This window comes from Zingiber officinale, chromosome 6A, assembly GCF_018446385.1.
Source record: "Zingiber officinale cultivar Zhangliang chromosome 6A, Zo_v1.1, whole genome shotgun sequence".
Lineage (NCBI taxonomy): Eukaryota > Viridiplantae > Streptophyta > Magnoliopsida > Zingiberales > Zingiberaceae > Zingiber > Zingiber officinale.
The window spans coordinates 57,680,245-57,702,374 of NC_055997.1; the positions used below are offsets into that span (position 1 = coordinate 57,680,245).

A 22,130-nucleotide genomic window follows, 5' to 3' on the forward strand; every position below is an offset into this window, starting at 1 on the left:
ATTGGCTTTCGTGCAGGGGTCCTTTGGCAGCTTTACCTCCCTTTGAAGCCAAACAAGATACCACATGCTCACAACTACAAATAAAACTTGAAGTGTGATCAAAAACACGTTTGGTGCAGTAGTACTGTTTACTCCACAGAATCTAAGACAAAAAGGTTAAAAGGGTATCCAAAGTTTTTGAATGTCTTTTTCCCATAATTTTTTTGTTTGAAAGCATTGGTTTGTGAGTCTAGTTGACTAATCAAAGTGCAGAGTTGGAATGTGCAGGTGTTATGCAAACATGTGGGATTATAGCATTAGTGTTTTTTTACAATGCTCCTAAAGTTTTAAAATACTTGAACACTCTTAAAAATTCTTTACATTTGTGAACTCAAACCCCAAACCATAATTAGTAACTAATCTTGACGAATATACAACATTAATTACCATATACAAAAGAAATCACATTTACATACAACAACTACTATAACTACAAAGATCATCTCTCCTAAAACACTCATTAAAAGATAAGGGAAAGCATTCCATAAGTTACTCAAGTATGCTTTGTTAATTTCACTGCAGTGTTTCTTCAACAACAGGTAGCAATCGTCTTCTCTGAAACATTAATCAAGTTGGTAGTAAACAAACAACTCGATTGAGAGAAGTAAAATAGCAGAATAGTTCATGTGTACGTAGTTTTCGTTTATTTCTGCGTAAAAATCTCTTTATTATCAGTGAAACTATATACAACCTGAGATTGTAATACTTCGTCGATTAAGATATCTAAACTTGCTTATTTATCTAATGCAATTGCACACACATTTAATACTACTTTGTTATATGAAATTACTGCATCTGATCTAAGTAAACAAGCAAAAAAAAAAAAAAAAAATGTGCATCGTCAATGGCTCCAATATCGCCATATCGGGCAAAAAAAAAGACGATAACGCTCGCCCCCAGCGCCCCCGTGGACCTTGCCCAAGTCAATGGCTCCAATATCGAAAGTGAGGAATATGGTACGTTGGTTAAGTGACTCCAATATCAACTGTGAGAAGATAAAGACCCTGGTGACAGGGACTAACTTGCGCAACAAAATAGGAACTTTGGAGGAGAAAGCATTAGTTACCGGACCAAGGAGGGGGGCCCTGTCATAGACACTCTGACACTCAAAATCGAAATAGTAGCCGAGTCAAATAGAGAAGAACATGAACAGTAGAATAGTAAATGTGGATGTGTAGGCATGTATAGGCGTGAGTATAACTATGTAAGCGTCCTTGGCCAACGGAGAAGACCCCTTTTTATACTAACTCTCATAACCTCTATAATAATGAGACGTCAGAAAATGTCTGATGTCGAATATGTCAGGTGATAGAGTATGTATAGCAGTCTTCCTTTAGGAAGAGGAAGGTTCCATTGTGTGTACAGAATAAGGAGATATTATCTGGTGAGTAGCTATTATTTTTTAACAAGTTATTACAATTCCTTGACAATGTTGTCTCTTAGAGAAAATCTGATTGACTCTGAGACCGAATGGATATAACTGGGAGCTACACCCAGGAGAGATGAGGAACTGAGTCTAAAGGTTCGACCGGCTCTAGGACTGGGCGAATGTAGACTGAGAGACGTGCCCTAGAGAGATGAGGAACTAAATCTGGAGGTTCGACTAGCTCTGGGGTTGAGCAGATGTAGGCTAAGAGTCGTGCCCAGGGGAGAAGAGGAACTGCGTCCGGATGTCCGACCGGCTCTGAGACTGGACAGATGTATGTTAAGAGATTTGCACAGGAGAAGTGAGGAACTAAGTCCCGAAGGTCTGACCGGCTCCGGGTCTAATTGGATGTATGTTGAGAGACTTACACATGAGAAGTGGAGAGCTAAGTCCTGAAAGTCCGACTGGCTCTAGGTCTAACTGGATGTATACTTAGAGATGTGCACAGGAGCAGTGAGGAACTAAGTCCCGAAGGTCCGATCGGCTCTGTGTTCGACCGATTGTATGTTGAGAGACTTCACAGGAGAAGTGGAGAGCTATGCCCCGAAGGTCCGACCGCCTATGGCTCCGACTGATTGTATGTTGAGGGATTTGCATAGGAGAATGGGGAGCTAAGTCCCAAAAGTCCAACCGGCTATGCGTCCAACCGGTTGTATGCTGAGAGACTTGCACATGAAAAGTGGGGAGTTAAATCCCAAAGGTTTGACTGACTCTGGGTCCAACCGGCTGTATGCTAAGAACTTGTATAGGAGAGTGAGGAGCTAAGCTCCAAAGGTCCGACTGACTGTATGTTGAGAGTCGTGTATAGTAAAAGTGAGGAGTTGAGTTCTGTATGTTTGGCTGACTCTAGGGCCACCTGGGTTTATGCTAGGATTCTTACCCATGAAAAGTGCGGAACTAAACCCCATAAGTCTGTTGAAGGTAGTTCGTTTAACTATTTATACTCTAACTTTGATTACCACTTTATCTTGATTTTGACTTGCCATATTAACTTGACTATTGACCTCCATATTATCTTTGGGACTACTTATGACGCGACGTATCAAATGATAGCTAAGTATATTTAATCACTATCATTATATAATTTCATTATTAGTTATTAAAGTCTATGTAATTTGTTTTTAAAAAAAAATTAAAGTGACCGAATGAGTTAAAATAATTATATATATATTTTTACTAAATTAAATATAATTATAAAATAATTATATGATAATATTTTTAAAAAACAAATAATAATGGGCGGAGAGAGCTTTTTTTTTTTTTTTTTTTTTTTTTTTTTTTTTTTTTTTATCTTGATAAGGTTTTTTAATTGCATATATCTAGCTTATGCCATTTAATTTTAGAGATGATTGATCTAATTTTATAATTTTTTTTCACTGGTCATAGCGGAATATTATCTGTTGAGACTCAATCTTAGCTAGGTCTTTAATAAGTTTTGTTTATTTATACTGTCAAAATGTAGTGTAGACAATGGATGCATTATATTATGGTGTAATAATCAGGAGTTTGTTATTTATATTTACTTTTTTTCGTATCTATGAGACCGATAATAAGGACGGTTAATGTAACAGATTTTTTTTTTTTTTTAAATAACTTTTGTTGATAGTATGAATAAGTAAACTAAATCTCTTTTAATAATATTCTAAATAACCACGGCAGGCATTCGATATATGCCTAAAACTAATTTTGTTCTTATCTTAATCCTTCGACCATTAATTAATATAATTTAATTCTATTGTTCTTATCTTAAATTATTAATTGAGAATAATCCTTTCAACGATATGTGATGTGATGTGATCCGAAGATTAATAAGCTCACCTCTTTCCTCGCCACCGCCGGCGAACTCATTGAGGTCGTTGCCGGCTCCACTTTCTCGGCTAAGTAAAGTGCCACGATCTTCTCTGCCACCTCAGCCTTGTCCTCGCTCTCAGCCACCAGCTTCGCCACCTGAGCCTTCGGCAGCCGTATCCGAACTAAGAAGTCGTCCATACCCCCGCCGCCGGCGCGAACTCTGGCCGAATCATCTCGGACCTTGCTCCGCCGCTCGATAGCTGACGCATCCATCCGCCAGAGCCGGGAGAGCTTGAGGCTCTCCAACCTCTCCACGGCGCCCCGCCGGAGCTCACGCCGGAACATGGGGGGCCTGGGAAGCTCCAACAGGAAGTAGAGCTTCCCCGGCTCGAGCGGGTGGCTGAAGTGGAGCGGTCGTTGGTCGCCACCGGCCTCGAGGAGGGAGTAGCCCGGGTGGTCCCGGAGCACGTCTGCGGCAGTGGCCTGGGGACCCGGCCGGATGACTCTGCCATCGATCATCATCACTTTGGCTGATCTCTCCTTCCTCTTCCTCATCACACAGCCCATTAAATTCCCCATTAAACCCTATAATTATTTTTCTCTCCATCTCTATAATTATTAAGGGCTAGCTCAAATTAAGATGAGTCAATATAATTAATTAATGAAGCACGTCAAAGAGAAGATTTAGTAGCATATATGTTGTTCTTAATGGTTTGTAAGTGATCGAGCGAGTGGCAAGTGGCCACAGAGGCGTTTACTTGTCGTAATTAATAAATTTAGTTTTACTTTTTGAATGGTTCAACCATGGAATATACGTCTTTGGAGCTTATCTTGTTTAATTTCATTAGGTGTCGTCAAGAACGAAACAATGAAGGTTGACATGTTTGTGAATTATGGATCAGGAGATTTGAAGGTATACTTAATCTTCACAGGAGAGACAAGTAGGCCTTGTCATTTTCAATAAGATGCTATTTAGAATTCCAGTTCACATCTACAATAATTCTTCTAGAAAGAATTTAACTTTATTATTTTTCAGCAATATATAGCAATAATAAAATATTTATCTTATGTAAATAATTTTACTAAAAACTATAAACAATAAAAAAAATAATTTTACTTAGTATTAGCATATGAAAATAAAAGTCCATTATAGCCAATCCCAAACCTGGATGAAAAATAATGAGGATTACATTAGGTTGTCAGTAATTTAGGCATATATTTAATAATTGGATCTATTAAATTATTATGTTAATGTTAAGTTGTTCCTTGAAAAGAATATGTTACAGGGTACGACTATAACGCCTTGGTAAGGACCACTACATTTCCATAAAAATTAGAATTTAATTGTAAGTAATAACTGCTATATCTCCGTGAGAACTTAAGTGTAGTATTAAATATATAAGAATTCATATTGTAGGGTCTGACTATAAGGACCGCTACATCTCTATTAAAACTTGAGTATAATATTAAATAAAATAAGAATAAATATTATTTTTCAACAATATATAACAATAATAAAATATTTATCTTATGGAAATAATTTTAATAAAAACTATAAAAAATAAAAAAAATAATTTTTCTTAGTATTATATGAAAATAAAAGTCCACAATGGTCGATCTCAAGTCCGGATGAGAAATGACAAGGATTGCGTTATGTTGCCAGTAATTTAGGCAAATGTTCAATGATTTGAACTATTACTATTGTGTTAATACTATATTATTCCCCAAAAATAACGTATTATAGGGTTCGACTGTAACGTCTTGGTAAGAACCACTACATTTCAATGAGAACTCAAGTGTAGTGTTGAATATACAACAATTCAAATTGTAGTGTTTGACTGTAAGTAAGAACTGCGACATCTCCGTGAGAACTTAAGTATCTGTTAGATATGCAAGAATTCGTATTGTAGGATTTGATTGTAATGTATCAACAAGGACCACTATATCTCTGTGAGAACTTGAGTATAATGTTAAATATGCAAGAGTTATCACATCGTATATTTGATAAGAATAAATATTATAGAAAAATTAATAGTATAAGATTTGGAAAATGAAACATAAAAACATTCACTATAAAATAATGGAGGTAATAGATATAATGATTAAGAAAAGAATTAGTATTTTGTATGTACAAAAGATAAAATGGATAAGAGAAAAGGTAAAAATGATTCGAATTTTAAGTTATGATATATAAAAAGTAGTAAAATAAGAAATGAAGTAGATATTATTATAGATAGTTTGTTAAAGAATAGATGAAGTTGTAAAAGTGGTTAGAAAAGGGATAAGATTATAACTTTTCAGATAGTAGCCATGAAAGAAACTATTAATGTAATTAGCATACATGCAATTCAAGTAGGATTATATAAAGACACCAAATTTAAATTTTTGGATGACCTAGATGAGGTATTACAAAATGTCAAATGAAATGATTTTAATATAAGAAGATCTAAATGAGTATGTCAGAGTGAAAAATGAGGAATATGATAAAGTGCACGAAGGTTATGGGTTTAGAATAAGAAATGAAGAAGGAAAAACTATATTAAATTTTATGATAGCATATGACCTTATACTAACTAATACATTTTTTAAGAAAAGAGAAAAACACTTGGTTACGTTCAAAAGTAAAAAATAGTAAAATTATAAATTGACTATTTTATGGTTAAAAAGAAAGATATAAAGATTTGTAAAGTTTGGAAGGTCATCCTTGAAGAAAACTTAATTACCTAACATAGATTAATAGTGTTGATATATGCATCAAGCATAATAAGATAGAAGAAAATATGCACAACTACTAAATTAAGTAATGGAAGTTAAAGGATGGAAAGTAAAATATATTTAAGGAGAGAGTAAGAGTACAAGTATTAGGAAAAATATAAGATGACTTGAATACGACATGAGATAAGATGATATCAAAGTTGAAAATAATAACTAAGAATATAATTGGTGAATCAAAGAAACATGCACCACCAAGTAAAAAATCTTAGTAATGGAATGAGAAAGTGCATACAAGAGAAAGTGAAAGAAAAACAAACAGCCTATATAAGACATTATATACTTATAAGAATGAGAAAAACTATAAAAAATATACGGTGGTAAAGCAAAAGACTAAGATGACAGTGAATAAAACTAAAAATAAATTTTTTGAATATTTGTATTGAAAATTAGATACAAAAGAAGAGAAATGAGACATTGATAGAATGACTAAAGTGAAAGAGAGAAAGATTATGTACGTAGATTATGCATGTTTCTAGGCGTTGTTTATCGCACATTTATTTGCATTTCATGAGCATGATCTACATTATCACACCCTATTTCATTATAATATCAACACGTTTACTCTTTTGGTTCAAAGATCTAGTCTTCCCATATTTTTATTTACAAGACGCATTTAGGAGCAAAAATAGAGTAAATCAGACATTGGACCGAGCTTGGAGAAAAAGTAGCAAACACGACTGTGCCTTACAGGCACACGATCGTGTCTCTCAGAGTCTCAACCAGCTGCTCGGCCGTGCCTTACCCACAGAATGTTCCACAAGTAGGGCGTGCCTTGCTGTTAGTGGCTTGCACACCATAACCGTGTCTTTTGATATGGTTTTGTGGCATTGCCACAAGGTCGTGTGCCATATATAAAATGGAAGTAAGATCCCCTTTTGAAGGGGAAGAAGGGTTTCCCTTCAAGGGTACCCTTAAGGTTTATTTTGTTAGAATTTGAGATATCCTGAGGCAATCATCTTACATTTTTTATTTATTTAATAAATATAAATTTACTATTTGAGTGTATATTATATATTTGATTGTCTTAAACTCATTTACTGAATGACCATAATATAATTCATAGCATGAGAGAATTTGTGGATCACAACTAGTGATTATCTCTACATGTGTAATTATAAATATATTGAAATTTCCCCTGTCGTCGGATTGATATATTTAAGCACCATCAATTCTGTAAGACTAGCACGGGTTATACTCCTTGGTTTGGCCAAGTAGCTGTTTTCTCACTGATTGGAGATATCGGGATGTCAAGAGTTAAACATGGATGTTGATTATGGTAACTAGTTCATTAGAGTGACTTACTGTAAGACTTTATATGATTCTCTCTCTCTCTCTCTCTCTCTCTCTCTATATATATATATATATATATATATACGACTTGAGGTATACAAGTCATCTTGGTCTTGGAGACTTATACTTTGACATCTTAAGCAAGCATCTCATTGAGGATTTACCGCTCCTTGCGAGGAGATGTATACCTTATGACCACTCGTTAGGATTATTACTCAAAGTCTTTCGCCAAAGCATCACATGTTAAGAGTGTGAGACTCTTGTATACATATACGAGTAATTTGAATCCATAGAACGAGGAAGTATTACTTGGCCTAGGTGTGACGTAGTCAGCCTAGTGGGTACAAGACACATAGACCATGTCCTGAACCAAGTGGGTCTAAAATGAGTGAAAGGAACGAGACACAACTCACTATAACTGCTGAAGGGGTTAGAATTAATTCTAAGATCAACTATAATTTTAAGACTAATTGGGGATCATGATGTACTACTAGGTGCCACTCATGATCATTATATAACTAACTAGTTAATTATAGACTGCCAAGATAAACCAGGAACTGATTGGGTCACACGCACTAATGAGTCTCTAAAAGACGTAAAATAAGTTAAAGAATAGGATTCTTAGATCAAGAGATAAATGCTTGGTTGGACCATAAATAGAACAAATATGGAGATATTTGTCACAATGGAAGTGCGAATGAGCCACATCTCTTATGAAAGAGTTGGACCATATTTGATTTAATCATGAATTAGTCATGAACCAACTTAGTTTAGTTGTGAACTAAACTAAGGGGTTAATGGACTAATTTTTGGTTAAGGGATAATGGGTTGGATTTGGATTTTCTAATTTAACTCATTAATGAGGGCTATATATTGATATGACTGAGAGAAAATTATACACATGAGATTATTAATTGGCTTGTAAGATTTTTGGAAAACCTTAACCTAATTTCTCTTCTCCTCTCCCTCTCCCCTCTCTCTTTACCGCCGCCAACAAGGGGAAGCCCTTCCCCTTGTTGCCGTGACCACCATAAGGAAGAAATCTCTTCCTTGTGTGCTTCTCTTCCTCTTCCTCTTGATCCCTCTTCTTCGATCATGCCTAGTAACTTATGAAGGAGAGGCTTATACTCAAGGAGTTATCTTGAGGAGCTCAGCGTGGATATGAATAGAGGCGAGGTTCGATAACGTCGCTACGGTTGATGTCCTTCTCGTTACAAGTCATCCGTAAGGTACACTTAGCATAAATTTACTTTCCATAAAAATTTAATTATGTGATCATATTTGGCATGTTATATCCTTATATGCATGTGATATGTGTGATGTAATAATTTAGAAATTATTATTGTTTTATTTTTCGCTGTGCATGTTTACGAAACATGTTTTAGCACACATTGCATCGAGCATATCTCAACAATGGTATTAGAACCTGATCGTGCTTCGACATGATCATAAAATTATTTTACGGTTCATAATTTATGTTATAATTAATTTTGGATTTTTTTTGAATTATTAAGATTTTTCCATTTTTGGAAAGTTTCCTAAATTGTTAGGAAATTCCATTTTGGAAAGTTTTTGATATACTTTCAAAAAATTAAATTTAGAAATATTTTTTTAATATAGAAATTATCATTTATGTAATTTTCTAAAATTTTAAGAAATATTCTATTTTTGAAAATTTCCTAATTTGTTAGGAAATAACAAATATAGAAAGATTCTGATTTTTTTTATAAAAAATCTAGATCTGAGATCTTCTAATTTAAATTATAGAATTAATCTTTTCTGTAATTTTTAGATTTATTAAAATATTCTATTTTTAGAAAGTTTCCTAAATTGTTAGGAAATATCAAATTTAGAAACATTTAAAAAATCATAAAAAATCTAGATTTGAGATATTCTAAATTATAGAATTAATATTTTCTGGAATTTTTGGATTTATTAAAATATTCTATTTTTGAAAAGTTTCCATCAAATTTGGAAAAATTTGAAAAATCATAAAAAATATAGATTTGAATTATTTTATAATAAATTAAGAAATATTAATTATTTTTTCTTAAATGGTTAGGAAATTAATTTAGAAATTTGTTTCCAAAATAATTAAAGATTCTTGATTGATAGAAAGATTTTAGATAGCATATGTTAATTAGATTTGGAAATTGATTTCCTAATTTAATTAGATAAATCTTGATTTATTAAAATCAAATTTATAATATATTTTTAATTCCAAAATAGAATTATAATATATGTAAATTTATGCCATGAACATACTATATTGTATGTCATGTATATGTATTAATTATGACATGATTAAATTTTACCATGCGTGTAATGTGATTAGATCTTACCATATGTATGCTGTGTCATGCTATGCCATGCGTGTGATGTGTCATGTCATCATTTATGCCATGTGTACGATGTGCCATGTCATTATTTATGTCATGCGTGTAATGCCATGTAGATAGAATTTTACATGATGTAGATGAGACCTAAATCCCTTACTCAATATTAAAACCTACACCTTCCGTTAATATGGTAAGAACCAGAGCTTAAGTTCTTGTTTGAGTTGTTGGCCAAAGTCAAGCTCAACTTAAAATTAAACATGTTCAAACCATAAAGATGCAATCTTATGATTAACTGGTTGGTTTTAAACTTGGAGAATTGATTTGTTGTGCCAAAGCCATGATCAATGTGGATAGAGGTGAAGTTGGGTGATGTGCATTTGATGTATACTTGTTAATGTGTTAACAACCCAATGTTTATGCGAAGATCAATTAGTTGCTAGCATAATGTGATAGTTGCATATAAGTGATATGCAATCGGTAAATATGTTATCTACTACTATAGCTAAGAATGACTTGTTAGCCAAAGCTAAGGTTATTCTTATCTATGGTGGATATCAACTCACTTGGAGAAAACCTACCATCTCCCGAATTCAAAATAAGGGTATTTGAATTTGATAAATAAGTGAGCTTTTATGTAAATTATTTACATAAATAAAATTATGTCTCTTATACATTCTCGTTTTTGTATTTCTAGGTTAATCATTTAATTATGACTTCTGTTAATCTGCATTCGATTTTGGACTCGAACAAACTAACTGAACCGAACTTCTTGAACTTATTTCAAAATTTCAGAATTGTTCTAAAAGTTGAGAAGCTAGCTTATGTCCTTGATCAGCCTCTTCCCACTAGTCTTGATGTTGATGCAACTGCGGACCAACTGTTGGCCCTTCAGAAATATAAGGATAATTCTGTACTTGCTAGTTGCATCATGCTAGCTGCTATGCCTCCTGAATTATAGAAATAACATGAGCATTTGGATGCTTATGATATTGTCTATCATCTTTATGAGCTATTTGATGAGCAAGCTAGATCTGAAAGGTTCGAGGTCTCTAAGCTTCTCTTTTTCTCAAAGATGCAGGAGGATTTGTCTGTAGTACAATACATATTAAAGATGAATGACTATATAGAGCATTTAGCATCACTCGATTTTACGATGGATCATGAGTTAAGTATTAACTTAATTCTACATAGTTTACCGAAAAGTCATTCATAATTTGTGATGAACTATCGGATGAACAATTTAGAATCAACCATCCCCGATATGATAAATATGCTCAAGACTGTGGAGCCTTCTGTTAAGGGTGAACAGAAAACTGTGATGTTAGTAGACTCTTCCAAGAAAGGTTCTAAGAGGAAGCCAAAACATCAGGCTAAAGGGAAGAGCAAAAAGGCCAAGACAGTAGAACCAGCACAAAAGGGCCCATGCCATCATTGTGGCAAGATGGGGCACTTGCAAAGAAACTACAAGATCTATCTTGAGTCCGTAAAGAAGAATAAGACATCCAATACCCCATCATCTTCAGGTATTTTCGTTATTGATTGTCATGCTATTTCCTCAGTCACATGGATATTGGATATTGGGTGTGACTCACATATATGCAATGACATACAGGGGCTAAGGAATACCAGAAGACTCGTCAAGGGAGAAACAAGTTTGCGAGTTAGAAATGGAGCAAAGGTTGCTGCAATTGCCATCGGAACATATTTGTTAAAGCTTCCTAGTAGACTTGTCTTAAAACTAGATAATTATTATTTTATTCCAGCATTAATAAAGAACATTGTTTCTATTTCTTGCTTAAATAGAAAAGGTTTCCATTTAAATTTAAGTAACAATTGTTGTTATATAACCTTAAATGGTGTTCTTTTTTACAATGGAACATTATGCAATTGCATCTATGTGTTAGATATATCTAGTGATGTACTCACTATCAAAAAGAGTAATAAACGCGCCTGAATAGATAATCAATTAACCTCTTACTCGTGGCATTGTTGCCTTGGCCATATAAGCAAGAAACACATGTTTGAATTATAAGAGATTGCAGTTCTCGAATCATTTAGATACATTTGATACATGTGATTCATGTTTAAAAGACAAGATGACAAAGTTACCTTTTTATCAAAAGGTTGAACAAGTTCATGAGTTAGTTGGGCTCGTACATACTGATGTTTGTGGACCAATGACAACTCATGCATTAGGAGGTTATAACTACTTCATTACTTCCATTGATGATCACTCTCGTTATGGGTATGTGTATCTAGTGAAACACAAGTCTGAAGTCTCATAATAGGAGGTTATAGCTACTCATATTATATGTTTGATTGTCTTAAACTCATTTGCTGAATGCCCATAATATAATTCATAGCATGAGAGAATTTGTGATTGGATCTCAACTAGTGATTATCTATACATGTGTAATTATGAATATATTGAAATTTCCCTAGTCGTCGAATTGATATATTCAAACACCATCAATTCTGTAAGACTAGTATGAGTTATACTTCTTGGTTCAGCCAAGCAGTTATTTTCTCACTGACTGAAGATATTGGGATGTCGAGAGTTAAACGTGGATACTAGTTATGGTAACTAGTTCATTGGAGTGACTCGCTGTAAGACTTCATATGATTTTCTACATATATATAGATATGATTGTGAAGTTCTTACTGTAGTACGAGTGCAAGTTTCTTTCTGTTGGTGCTGGGAATTCCGTTCTGTGTAAATCCTCAATACAAAAATTTATACGAGCACATAACCTTTCCTAGTAACCCACATGCTCAATCAGACATATGTTTGATCAATCAAGCAAATTCTTGATTGATCAAAACACACCTTAATCGAAGCACAAGATCGCTGGCCTCTTGTGTTGGTATTCAAAATCGATATCCAAAATCGACACGAAGAAATCAAAACCAATTATGCAGCGGAATTAAAGAACTAGTTGTACCTTTCTTCATAGCTAAAGACCTCTTGATCTTCTGCCGTATTCCTCTCCTCTTCTTGGACGTCGTGTGGGCGATGATCTATCAAGATAAAACACCCGACCCACTTCTTCCTTTCCAAGCCACCTACCACCAAAGAATACAAAGTAAAAGAGGTGCCTCCCTCTTCTTAAAATCGCCAGCCACCAAGGTGGAGGCAAGGATTGCCGCCGACCCTATGAGTTGAAGGTGGATGCTGCCTCTTCTCCTTTCTTTCTTCTCTTCCTCTTATCTTCTTGCCGCCGGCCACAAAAGATGTGGAGGCTAGAATTGCCACCGGCCCTAGCAAAAACAACTAGGTGTCACCGACCCTAGAGGGATTGAGGAGAATTGTGTAGAGGAGAGATTAGAGATTAGGTTATGTTATAGGGAGCACCTCCTACTGTTCTTTTATAATCTTTGCTGGCGGCTAAAAAGGAAAGATTCTAACAGAATTCTTTTTTTTTAAAAATAAAATTTCCTTTTTTTATTCCTATTATGGATGGTTACAAAAGGAAAGATTTTAACAAAATTAAAATCTCTCTTTTAAACCATTGTAAATAGTTATAAAAATAAATAATTTTTAACAAAATTCTGTTTTAAATAAAATCTTCCTTTTATTACTATTATGGTCGGCCCCTTGCTTGGGCACCAAGCAAGGCTTGGCCAGCCCTCATCTTGGGCACCAAGCAAGGCTTGGCCGACCCCTTTCTTGGGGTCCAAGCAAGGATGTGGTCGACCCCTTTCTTGGGTAGGAAGTAAAAATAAAATGGGTGCACATGAGGCTTTACAGAGGTTACAACAGGGACCGAGAGGAGAAATTGATTTTGGCCTCCTGATGAGCTTGAGCTTCCTGTGTTCGACCCGAACACCCAACTCAAGTTCATCAATAATAACTAATACCACTAAAGAGTTATTATTGAACTACCGCACCAATTTCATATTACAATATGGGCTCCTTCATATCATGAGTGCGTTAATCTCTCTGTATTTAAGATATCGTATGTCCGCTAATTAAATGAGTTACTGACAACTCACTTAATTAACATCTGACTCTAAGAGTAGTATCACTCAACTTTATTATCATGTCAGACTAAGTCCACCTGCAGGGTTACATGATAATCCTTATGAGCTCCTCAAGGGGACATCATCAACCTAAATAAATATGACACAGTTTCTTTTATAATCAACAACACACCATATAAATGGTACTATCTCCCAACTTATCAGGCCTATTGATTTAACGAATAAATCTCACCCATTGATAAGTTAAAGAAATAAATACTAAGTATATGTGTTTGTTATTATATCGGGATTAAGAGTACACATATCCATAATAATAGAGGTTATGTTCTTTTATATAGTCAGTATAAATCGAACAACCTCAAATGGTCTTGCTCAATACACACATAGTGTACTAGTATAATTATATAGTTAAGACAAACTAATACCAAATTACACTACAACCGTTCCAATGGTTTGCCCCTATCCATCTTGGTTGTAAGCTACTATTTATAATTTATAAGGAGCCGATAACATAATCTTCTGTGTGGTACCACACATCATGTTATCTATAATATAAATTAAATAGACAACTACATCAACATATATATAAATATAAAATATAGACTTTTGACCAAAGTGATTCTCATTTCAAAAAAAGATGTTCATACAAAAGCTAGGCTTATAGCATACATCCCAACAATCTCCCACTTATACTAAAAGACTATGCTACCATACATCTGATTCTCATCCCCTCAACATGCCCATCAAAAGCTCTCGCTGGAAGGGCCTTAGTGAAAGGATCTGCCAGGTTATCTGCTGATGCAATCTTGGCGACAACAACTTCTCTTCGCTTTATGATGTCTCGTATCAGGTGGTACTTGCACTCAATGTGTTTACTTGCCTTATGGGCTCGTGGTTCCTTTGAGTTTGCTACTACACCACTATTGTCACAATAAATTATGATAACTTTGGACAAACTAGGAATCACATCTAAGTCCATCAAGAAGTTTCTGAGCCATACAACTTCTTTGCCTACCTTAAAGGCTGCCATATACTCAGCTTCCATGGTGGAGTCCGAAATATATTTCTACTTAATACTCCTCCATGTTATTGCTCCACCTCCCAAAGTAAATACATACCCTGAGGTTGACTTACTATTGTCCCTATCTGATTGGAAGTCCGAATTCGTGTAACCTACAGGGAGCAAATCATCTGCCTAGTAAACCAGCATATAATCTCTAGTCCTTCTCAGGTACTTTAATATATGCTTTACGACAGTCCAATGTCCCGACCCTGTGTTACTTTGATATCTGCTAACCATGGCCACGGTAAAACAGATATCTGGTCTCGTACATAGCATCATATACATTAGGCTTCCTACAGCCGAAGCATAAGGAACTGCATTCATCTCCTCTATCTCTTTTGATGTTTTAGGACACATCTCTTTAGATAAAGGTACTCCATGCCGAAAAGGTAGAAAACCTTTCTTAGAATTCTGCATGCTAAAACGAGCTAGGATAATATCGATGTATGAAGCTTGGGATAAACACAACATCCTTTTCTTGTGGTCCCTTATTACTTTGATCCCAAGAATATGCCCACATTCTCCCAAGTCCTTTATATCAAACTACTTGGACAACCATAATCTTACGTCTGACTACACTTTGACATTGTTGCCAATGAGCAAAATGTCATCTACGTATAGTACAAGAAATACCACCACATTTTCGTCACTTTTCATATATACATAAGACTCATCCGGATACTGAGAATCCATAAGACTGGATTACTTTATCAAACTGGATGTTCCAAGATCTCGAAGCTTGCTTCAGTCCATAAATGGACCGATTGAACTTACAAACAAGATACTCTTTGTCCTTTGCAATGAACCCCCCTGGTTGCTTCATATAGATATTTTCTTCAAGACTTCCGTTAAGGAAAGCTGTCTTGACAACCATTTACCAAACCTCATAATTCATATGAGCATCAATAGATAAAAGAATCTGGATAGACTTGAGCATGCCTACCGGTGAAAAGGTTTCCTCATAATCGATTCCCTCTTTCTGAGTATACCCCTTCGCAACAAGCCTCGCTTTAAAGGTTTCCACCTTCCCATCTGCCCCTCTTTTCCTTTTGTAGATCCATTTACATCCAATGACTTTTACACCATTTGGTGGTTCTACAAGCTCTCAAACTTGATTAGAATACATAGATTCTATTTTAGAGTCCATTGCACTTTGCCAAGATGCTGCATCTTTATCTTAGAGTGCTTCATCATATGTCTAGGGATCAAGTTCATGTTCACCAGAGATCAAGTCCAAATACTCTCCTAAAAACATGAATCTATCTGGTTGCCGAACAACCCTTCCACTACGACGAGGCACTACCTGTAATTGTGCATCATTTGTGACACCTGGTGCAGTTTCTTGTGGTATCTCATCTTGTACCGTTGGTACTAAATTAGACGTGTCCTCTCTTATTTCCTCAAGAATAATTTTACTCATGGGCTTGTGGCTCATTACATAGTCCTCTTCTAAAATCCGGCATTGGTGCTAACAATGACCTTCTGATCTTTAGGACTATAAAATAAACCACCTTTCGTTCCTTTAGGATAACCCACAAACAAGCAAACTTCTGTACGTGATTCCAACTTATCAGCATTTCCCTTCAGCACATGTGCTGGACTATCCCAAATCTAAATGTTTTTTAAACTAAGCTTACGCCCATTCCATAATTCTGTGGGAGTAGAGGGTACTGACTTAGAAGGTACCAAGTTCAGAATGTACATCGTTGTTTCCAGAGCATATCCCTAAAACGAATTTGGTAATTCTGAATAACTCATCATTGATCTAACCATTTCCATAAGAGTCCTATTCTTTCGTTCTGCCACACCATTCTGTTGGGGTGTACCAGGTGCAGACAATTGAGATTGAAGCTCGACCTCTGATAAGTAACTCCTAAACTCTCTTAAGAGGTACTCTCCACCACGATCAGATAGTAGTGTCTTGATACTTTTACCATGACGTTTCTCCACATCAGCCTTATACTCTTTGAACTTATCAAAGCACTCAGACTTATGACACATCAAGTAAATGCACCCATATCTCAAATAGTCATCTATGAAAGAGACAAAATATTCGAAACCACCTCTCGCCTGGATAGTCATAGGTCCACACAAATCAGAATGAACCAATTCCAACACTTCTTTGGCTCTATGCCCCTGTGCCTTAAAAGGTCTCTTGGTCATTTTTCCAAGCAAGATTAGCAGGTTGGAAAGTTTTTCAGCACCAATGAACTCAAAGGTCCATCGGCTATTTGTTGGTTAGTCCTAAGAAAATCGTACCGGTTCCACTGTACAAAATTTTTTGTACAAGTGTCAAACCTTTTCTTAAATAACCTATTGTGTTATTTAGAAGTTAAATTAGGAATCGCAGATGGAACTTAACATCATTGATTCCAAATTTAACTTATTTGTTCTTAATGGTTTAGATTTGAATCGCAAGCGAAACTTAACACTATTAATTCAAATCTACCTAAGTTATTAATTCCATAAATATTGATTTCCAAAATTGGCTTCCAGGACTACATGGCGAGGCACATGACCTTCTTGGATATGGGAGCAACCACCACCGCCTAGGCAAAGCCTTTTAAGGAAAGCTAATATTTATTTCCTTAAATAACTCTAGGTTAATCAAAAAGAACAATCGAATCACAAATTCAAAAAAGAAGAAAACACAAACTCGAAAAAACTATTTTGAAAACTCTAGAATCATATGCCTCTTGTGTTTGGTATTTCCATAAATAACTATACAAAGAAAACTAGTATGATGCGGAAAATAATTACTAGTTATACCTTTCTTTGTAAGCAAAATAACCTCTTGATCTTCTACCGTATTCCTCTTCTTATCTCAGACGTTGTGTGGGCAACGATCTTCCGAGACGAGAACCACCAAGCTCCTTCTTCTTCAAGCTAAATTCGGCCATCAAGAATTCTCCATGAGAAGTAGAGGTCCGGCCACCACCACCAAGCTCCAAGGGATGCAAGAAACAAAAACCTCCTTTCTCTCCTTCTTCTCCTAGCTTGAACCATCCACCATCAAGAGCTCTAAGAGGGGATAAAACTGACCACTAGAGAAGAAGAGAAGAGGAGAGGGAGAACCTCTAAGGGCCGGCCACACCAAGGAGAAAAAGAGAGGAAAAAAAGAATAGAGTTGTTCACCATGAAGACACCTCTACCCCCTCTTTTATATTCCTTGGTCTTGGCAAATAAGGAAATTTTAATAAAAACTTCCTTAATTCCTTTGCCATGAAAAATAAAAAAATTATTTAATTAAAAATAATTTTCTTTTCTTAATATCAATGGCCGACCACTTATTTCCCCAAAACAAGGAAAGTTTTAATTAAAATAAAAATTAAAACTTCCTAATTTGTTTCCGAAAATTTATAAAAAAAACTCCAATAATTTTTCCCTTCATGGTGGGTTATAAAAAAGAAATTTTATAAATTAAAATCTTTCTTTTAAACATGTGAATAATTTTCAAAAAGGAAAGTTATCTCTAAAAATTAAAATATCTTTTCAATCTACAAATAAGGAAAGATATCAAATCTTTTCTTAATCTTTTGTAGAAACTAATAAAAGGGAATATTTAATTTTTAAACTTTCTTTTAAATCATGAACATGGTTAAAAAGGAAAGTTTTCTCAAAATTAAAATCTCCTTTCAATCTACAAATAAGGAAAGATTTCAAATATTTTCTTAATCTTTTGTAGAAAACTATAAAAGGAAATATTTAAATTTTAAATTTTCTTTTAAAACCATAATATCCACATAAAAAATAATTTTAATAAAAATTCCTTTTAATTTTCTAGTGGCCGGCCACCTAAGTTTGGGACCCAAGCTTTGGCCGACCACCAACTTGGCTCATCCACTTGGTGTTGGCCGACCCTAGCTTGGGTTCCAAGCTAGCTTGGCCGGCCCCATTAGGATGGGTAAGAAGATGGGTATGTGGTGGGTATAAATCTCTATATACAAGAGGCTACGATAGGGAACGAGAGGAGGAATTGGTTTAGGTCTCCCGATGAAATTAAGCTTCCCGTGTTCGCCCCGAACACACAATTTAACTTCATCAATAATAATTCATACCACTAAAGAATTATTATTGAACTACCGCACCAATCCCAAAATATATTTTTGGGCTCCTTCTTATTATGAGTGTGTTAGTCTCCCTGTGTTTAAGATGTCGAATGTCCACTAATTAAGTGAGTTACTGACAACTCATTTAATTAATATCTTAGTCCAAGAGTAGTACTACTCAACCTTATCATCATGTCGGACTAAATCCACCTGCAGGGTTTAACATGACAATCTTTATGAGCTCCTCTTGGGGACATTATCAACCTAGATTACTAGGACACAGTTTCTTTCCATAATAAACAAGTCACACTATAAGTAACATCATTTCCCAACTTATCAGGCATTTTGATTTATCGAGCTAAATCTCACCCTTTGATAAGTCAAATAAATAAATATTAAATATATGTGCTTGTTATTATATTAGGATTAAGAGCACATACTTTCATAATAACTAAGGTCTAGTTCTTTTATTAAATAAGTATAAAAAGAACTTACCTTAAATGGTCCTACTCAATACACTTAGAGTGTACTAGTGTAATCTATTAGTCAAGATAAACTAATACCTAATTACACTACGACTATTCCAATGGTTTGTTCCTTTTCATCTTAGTCGTGAGCTATTGTTTATAATTTATAAAGAACTGATAACACGATCTTCTGTGTGTGACACCACACACTATGTTATCTACAATATAAATTAATTGAACATCTACATTTGGTATATATAAATGTGATTCTTATAACTAGACCAATGTGATTCTTATAACTAGACACTTGACCAATGTGATTCTTATAACTAGATAAATGTTTATACCAAAAGCTAGGCTTTTAGTATACACTCTAACACTATTAACCTTTGAATCATACTCAAGTTAATATGACCTAGCTTTAGATGCCAAAGATATGTTTGGTTCATTTTTGAAGGCTGCTTTCTATTATTAGAATTAGAAGATGTGTTATTAATTTCCATTTATTGCATTATAAGAGTTATTGAATTAAGAGTGTACAAATTGTCAACCAACGTACCAGAACAAATAACCACTCTATTTTTTTTGACAACCACTTTGTTATCAAAAGAAACAAAATATCCATCCACAAATAATTTAGAAACCGAAATCAAGTTCTTTTTAAAACATGGTACATAAAGACAATTTCTCAAAATCAATGTTTTATTCCTATCAAAAGATAAATAAACATCTATCACTGCAACAACCATCACTTTCATAGCATTACCCATGTAGATGGTGATCTCCCCTTCATGTAGTCGTCAAGTTTCCTGGAACCCTTGCAATGAATTGCAGACATGATTAGTGGCTCTCATATCTACACACCAGGTATTGGTAGATAACACCGCTAAATATGTTTCAATAACTAATGAATGAGATATACCTTTATTGTTATCCTTTCTGCGAGGACAACCCACCTTCCAATGTCTAGACTGCTTGCATGTGAAGCACTTGCCCTTCGGCTTCTTCACACCTGCTTGTGGTCCAGTCCCTTGAGGTCTAATCACTTTCTTTGCTAAACCAATTTGTTTCTTTTTCTTCTTCCTGCCTTCCGGCTTAGAAGCAAAAACGTTTTCAGCAATGTGAATTTGAGAACTTTGATGAAATAACCCTTCTGCTGCTTGGAGTTCTGTCAGAAGTTCCGCCAATGAATAAGTCCTTTTGTTCATGTTATAGTTTAGGCGAAACTGCTCAAAACTCTTGGGTAGCGTTTGGAGAATGATATCGACCTGGGTTTTCCCATCGATTTTAGCTCTAAGGATTTGTATCTCATTCAAGTGAGCCATCATTTTGAGGATATGATCCCTCATGGGTGTCCCCTCAGTCATGGTGGTTGTCATCAGGTTTCTCATATCCTCCTGCTTGGCAACCCGATTGTAGTGTCCGAAGAGTTCTTTGAGATTGTACATCATGTCATAGGCAGTAGGCATGGCCTGATGCTGATGTTGCAGCACATTTGACATAGAAGGCAAAATGTAACACTGCGCCATCTCATCTACCTTGACCCATTTTCTATGTCTGTCAATCTCCTCTTCACTAGAATCGCTATCAGGCACATTAGGACATACCTCAAAAAGTACAAACTTGTATCATTCAGCAGTTAAGACGATGTCCAAGTTTCATTTCCAATCAATATAATTGGGACCAGTAAATTTGTTTTCTTTTAAAATAACAAGAAGAGGATTGAAAGCCATTTTGAAATCTTGAGAATCACAAAATAAAATATTTTGTTCAAAACTTTAGAATTTAAAATAATATTGATTCCTTGAACAATATAATTTAAATTCACCAACATCTTAAAACACCATGAATTTTGTATGCCATGATAGTGTGGACGTATACTAATTCAAACATTTGTAAGAGGAGGTTTTACCTATTAATTTTATTATCTTGTCAATCTAACTTTATGACAAATAAAATTAATAGTTGGTTTGTCTTCGGTCACACAAATAATAGCAGTGACTCCGATGGGGAGGATACTATTAAATGCGCCTAAGTGTATTCCATTACTTGATACTTAGTCCATTAATTAGAATTGTGCCCCTTCAGATGGAGAAGATCACACAAACCTAAATAATTTCCTATAATCATCCATAGAGGAAGTTTGATCTAGTGATCCACAAACAAGCTCATCCGATGTGGAGGAAGGCATTTAAAGCCAACGCACAAGTTGAATGCATCACTTACAAACCAGTAATGGAGACTGTGAAATTTATTTAAATAATTCCTCTCCCACTTAGTTATTTAAAATCGAGGAATTTTAACATGCACACACATCACACATGCACACAAGCACACAAACACAGCATATAAAGGAAATAAATATGAAAATAAATTTCCAACTATTATGGCCTTATCCATCGCTATCCTCCGTATGCCACCAACCCTAGCCGCTGCTAACCCTCGCTAGGTGAGGAGGAGAAAACCTAGCTGTCAGCCCTAGGGTTTATGTCGTCGTGTCTATCTTGGTTCCTTCTTCGCCGCGCCTCCGACCCTCAAGGTAGCACCACGCATAGCAAGCTGCAACAATAAGAAATTAAAAAAAATTACATTTATCGATCCTATATTCCACGAAGGAATGTACATGTAATCTAGATCGAACAAAATATAAAATAAACTAATACAGCTCCGGCTGTATTTAATAATTACAATCATGTACACAAAAAATACCCTCGCCATGCCTGAGGGTTCAAATCATATACAAACACAATAGGCCATAATAGTTGGAACTAGGATGTCTGCAACCACATAATTAATCTATCTTGCATATCCTACTATTATCCTTCCTAAATTATATATGAACAGTGCATAATTTAACTGAAAACCAATCACACAGAGGCAGAAAACTTGCTCTGATACCAATTGTTAGCG

At 35.0% G+C, this 22,130-nt stretch overlaps 1 protein-coding gene across 1 annotated transcript; it reads right to left on the reverse strand.

Annotated features, from left to right (window-relative positions):
- Window positions 1-382: 382 nt before the first annotated feature.
- On the reverse strand, window positions 383-3,835 carry LOC121993977 (uncharacterized protein At1g66480-like). Its single transcript, XM_042548195.1, has 2 exons — window positions 3,284-3,835; window positions 383-594 (listed from the first exon to the last, which is right to left on the reverse strand). The coding sequence occupies exons 1-2, from the start codon at window positions 3,833-3,835 to the stop codon at window positions 553-555; spliced, it is 594 nt and encodes a 197-aa protein (XP_042404129.1). The 3' UTR covers window positions 383-552.
- Between the last annotated feature and the right edge of the window lie 18,295 nt (window positions 3,836-22,130).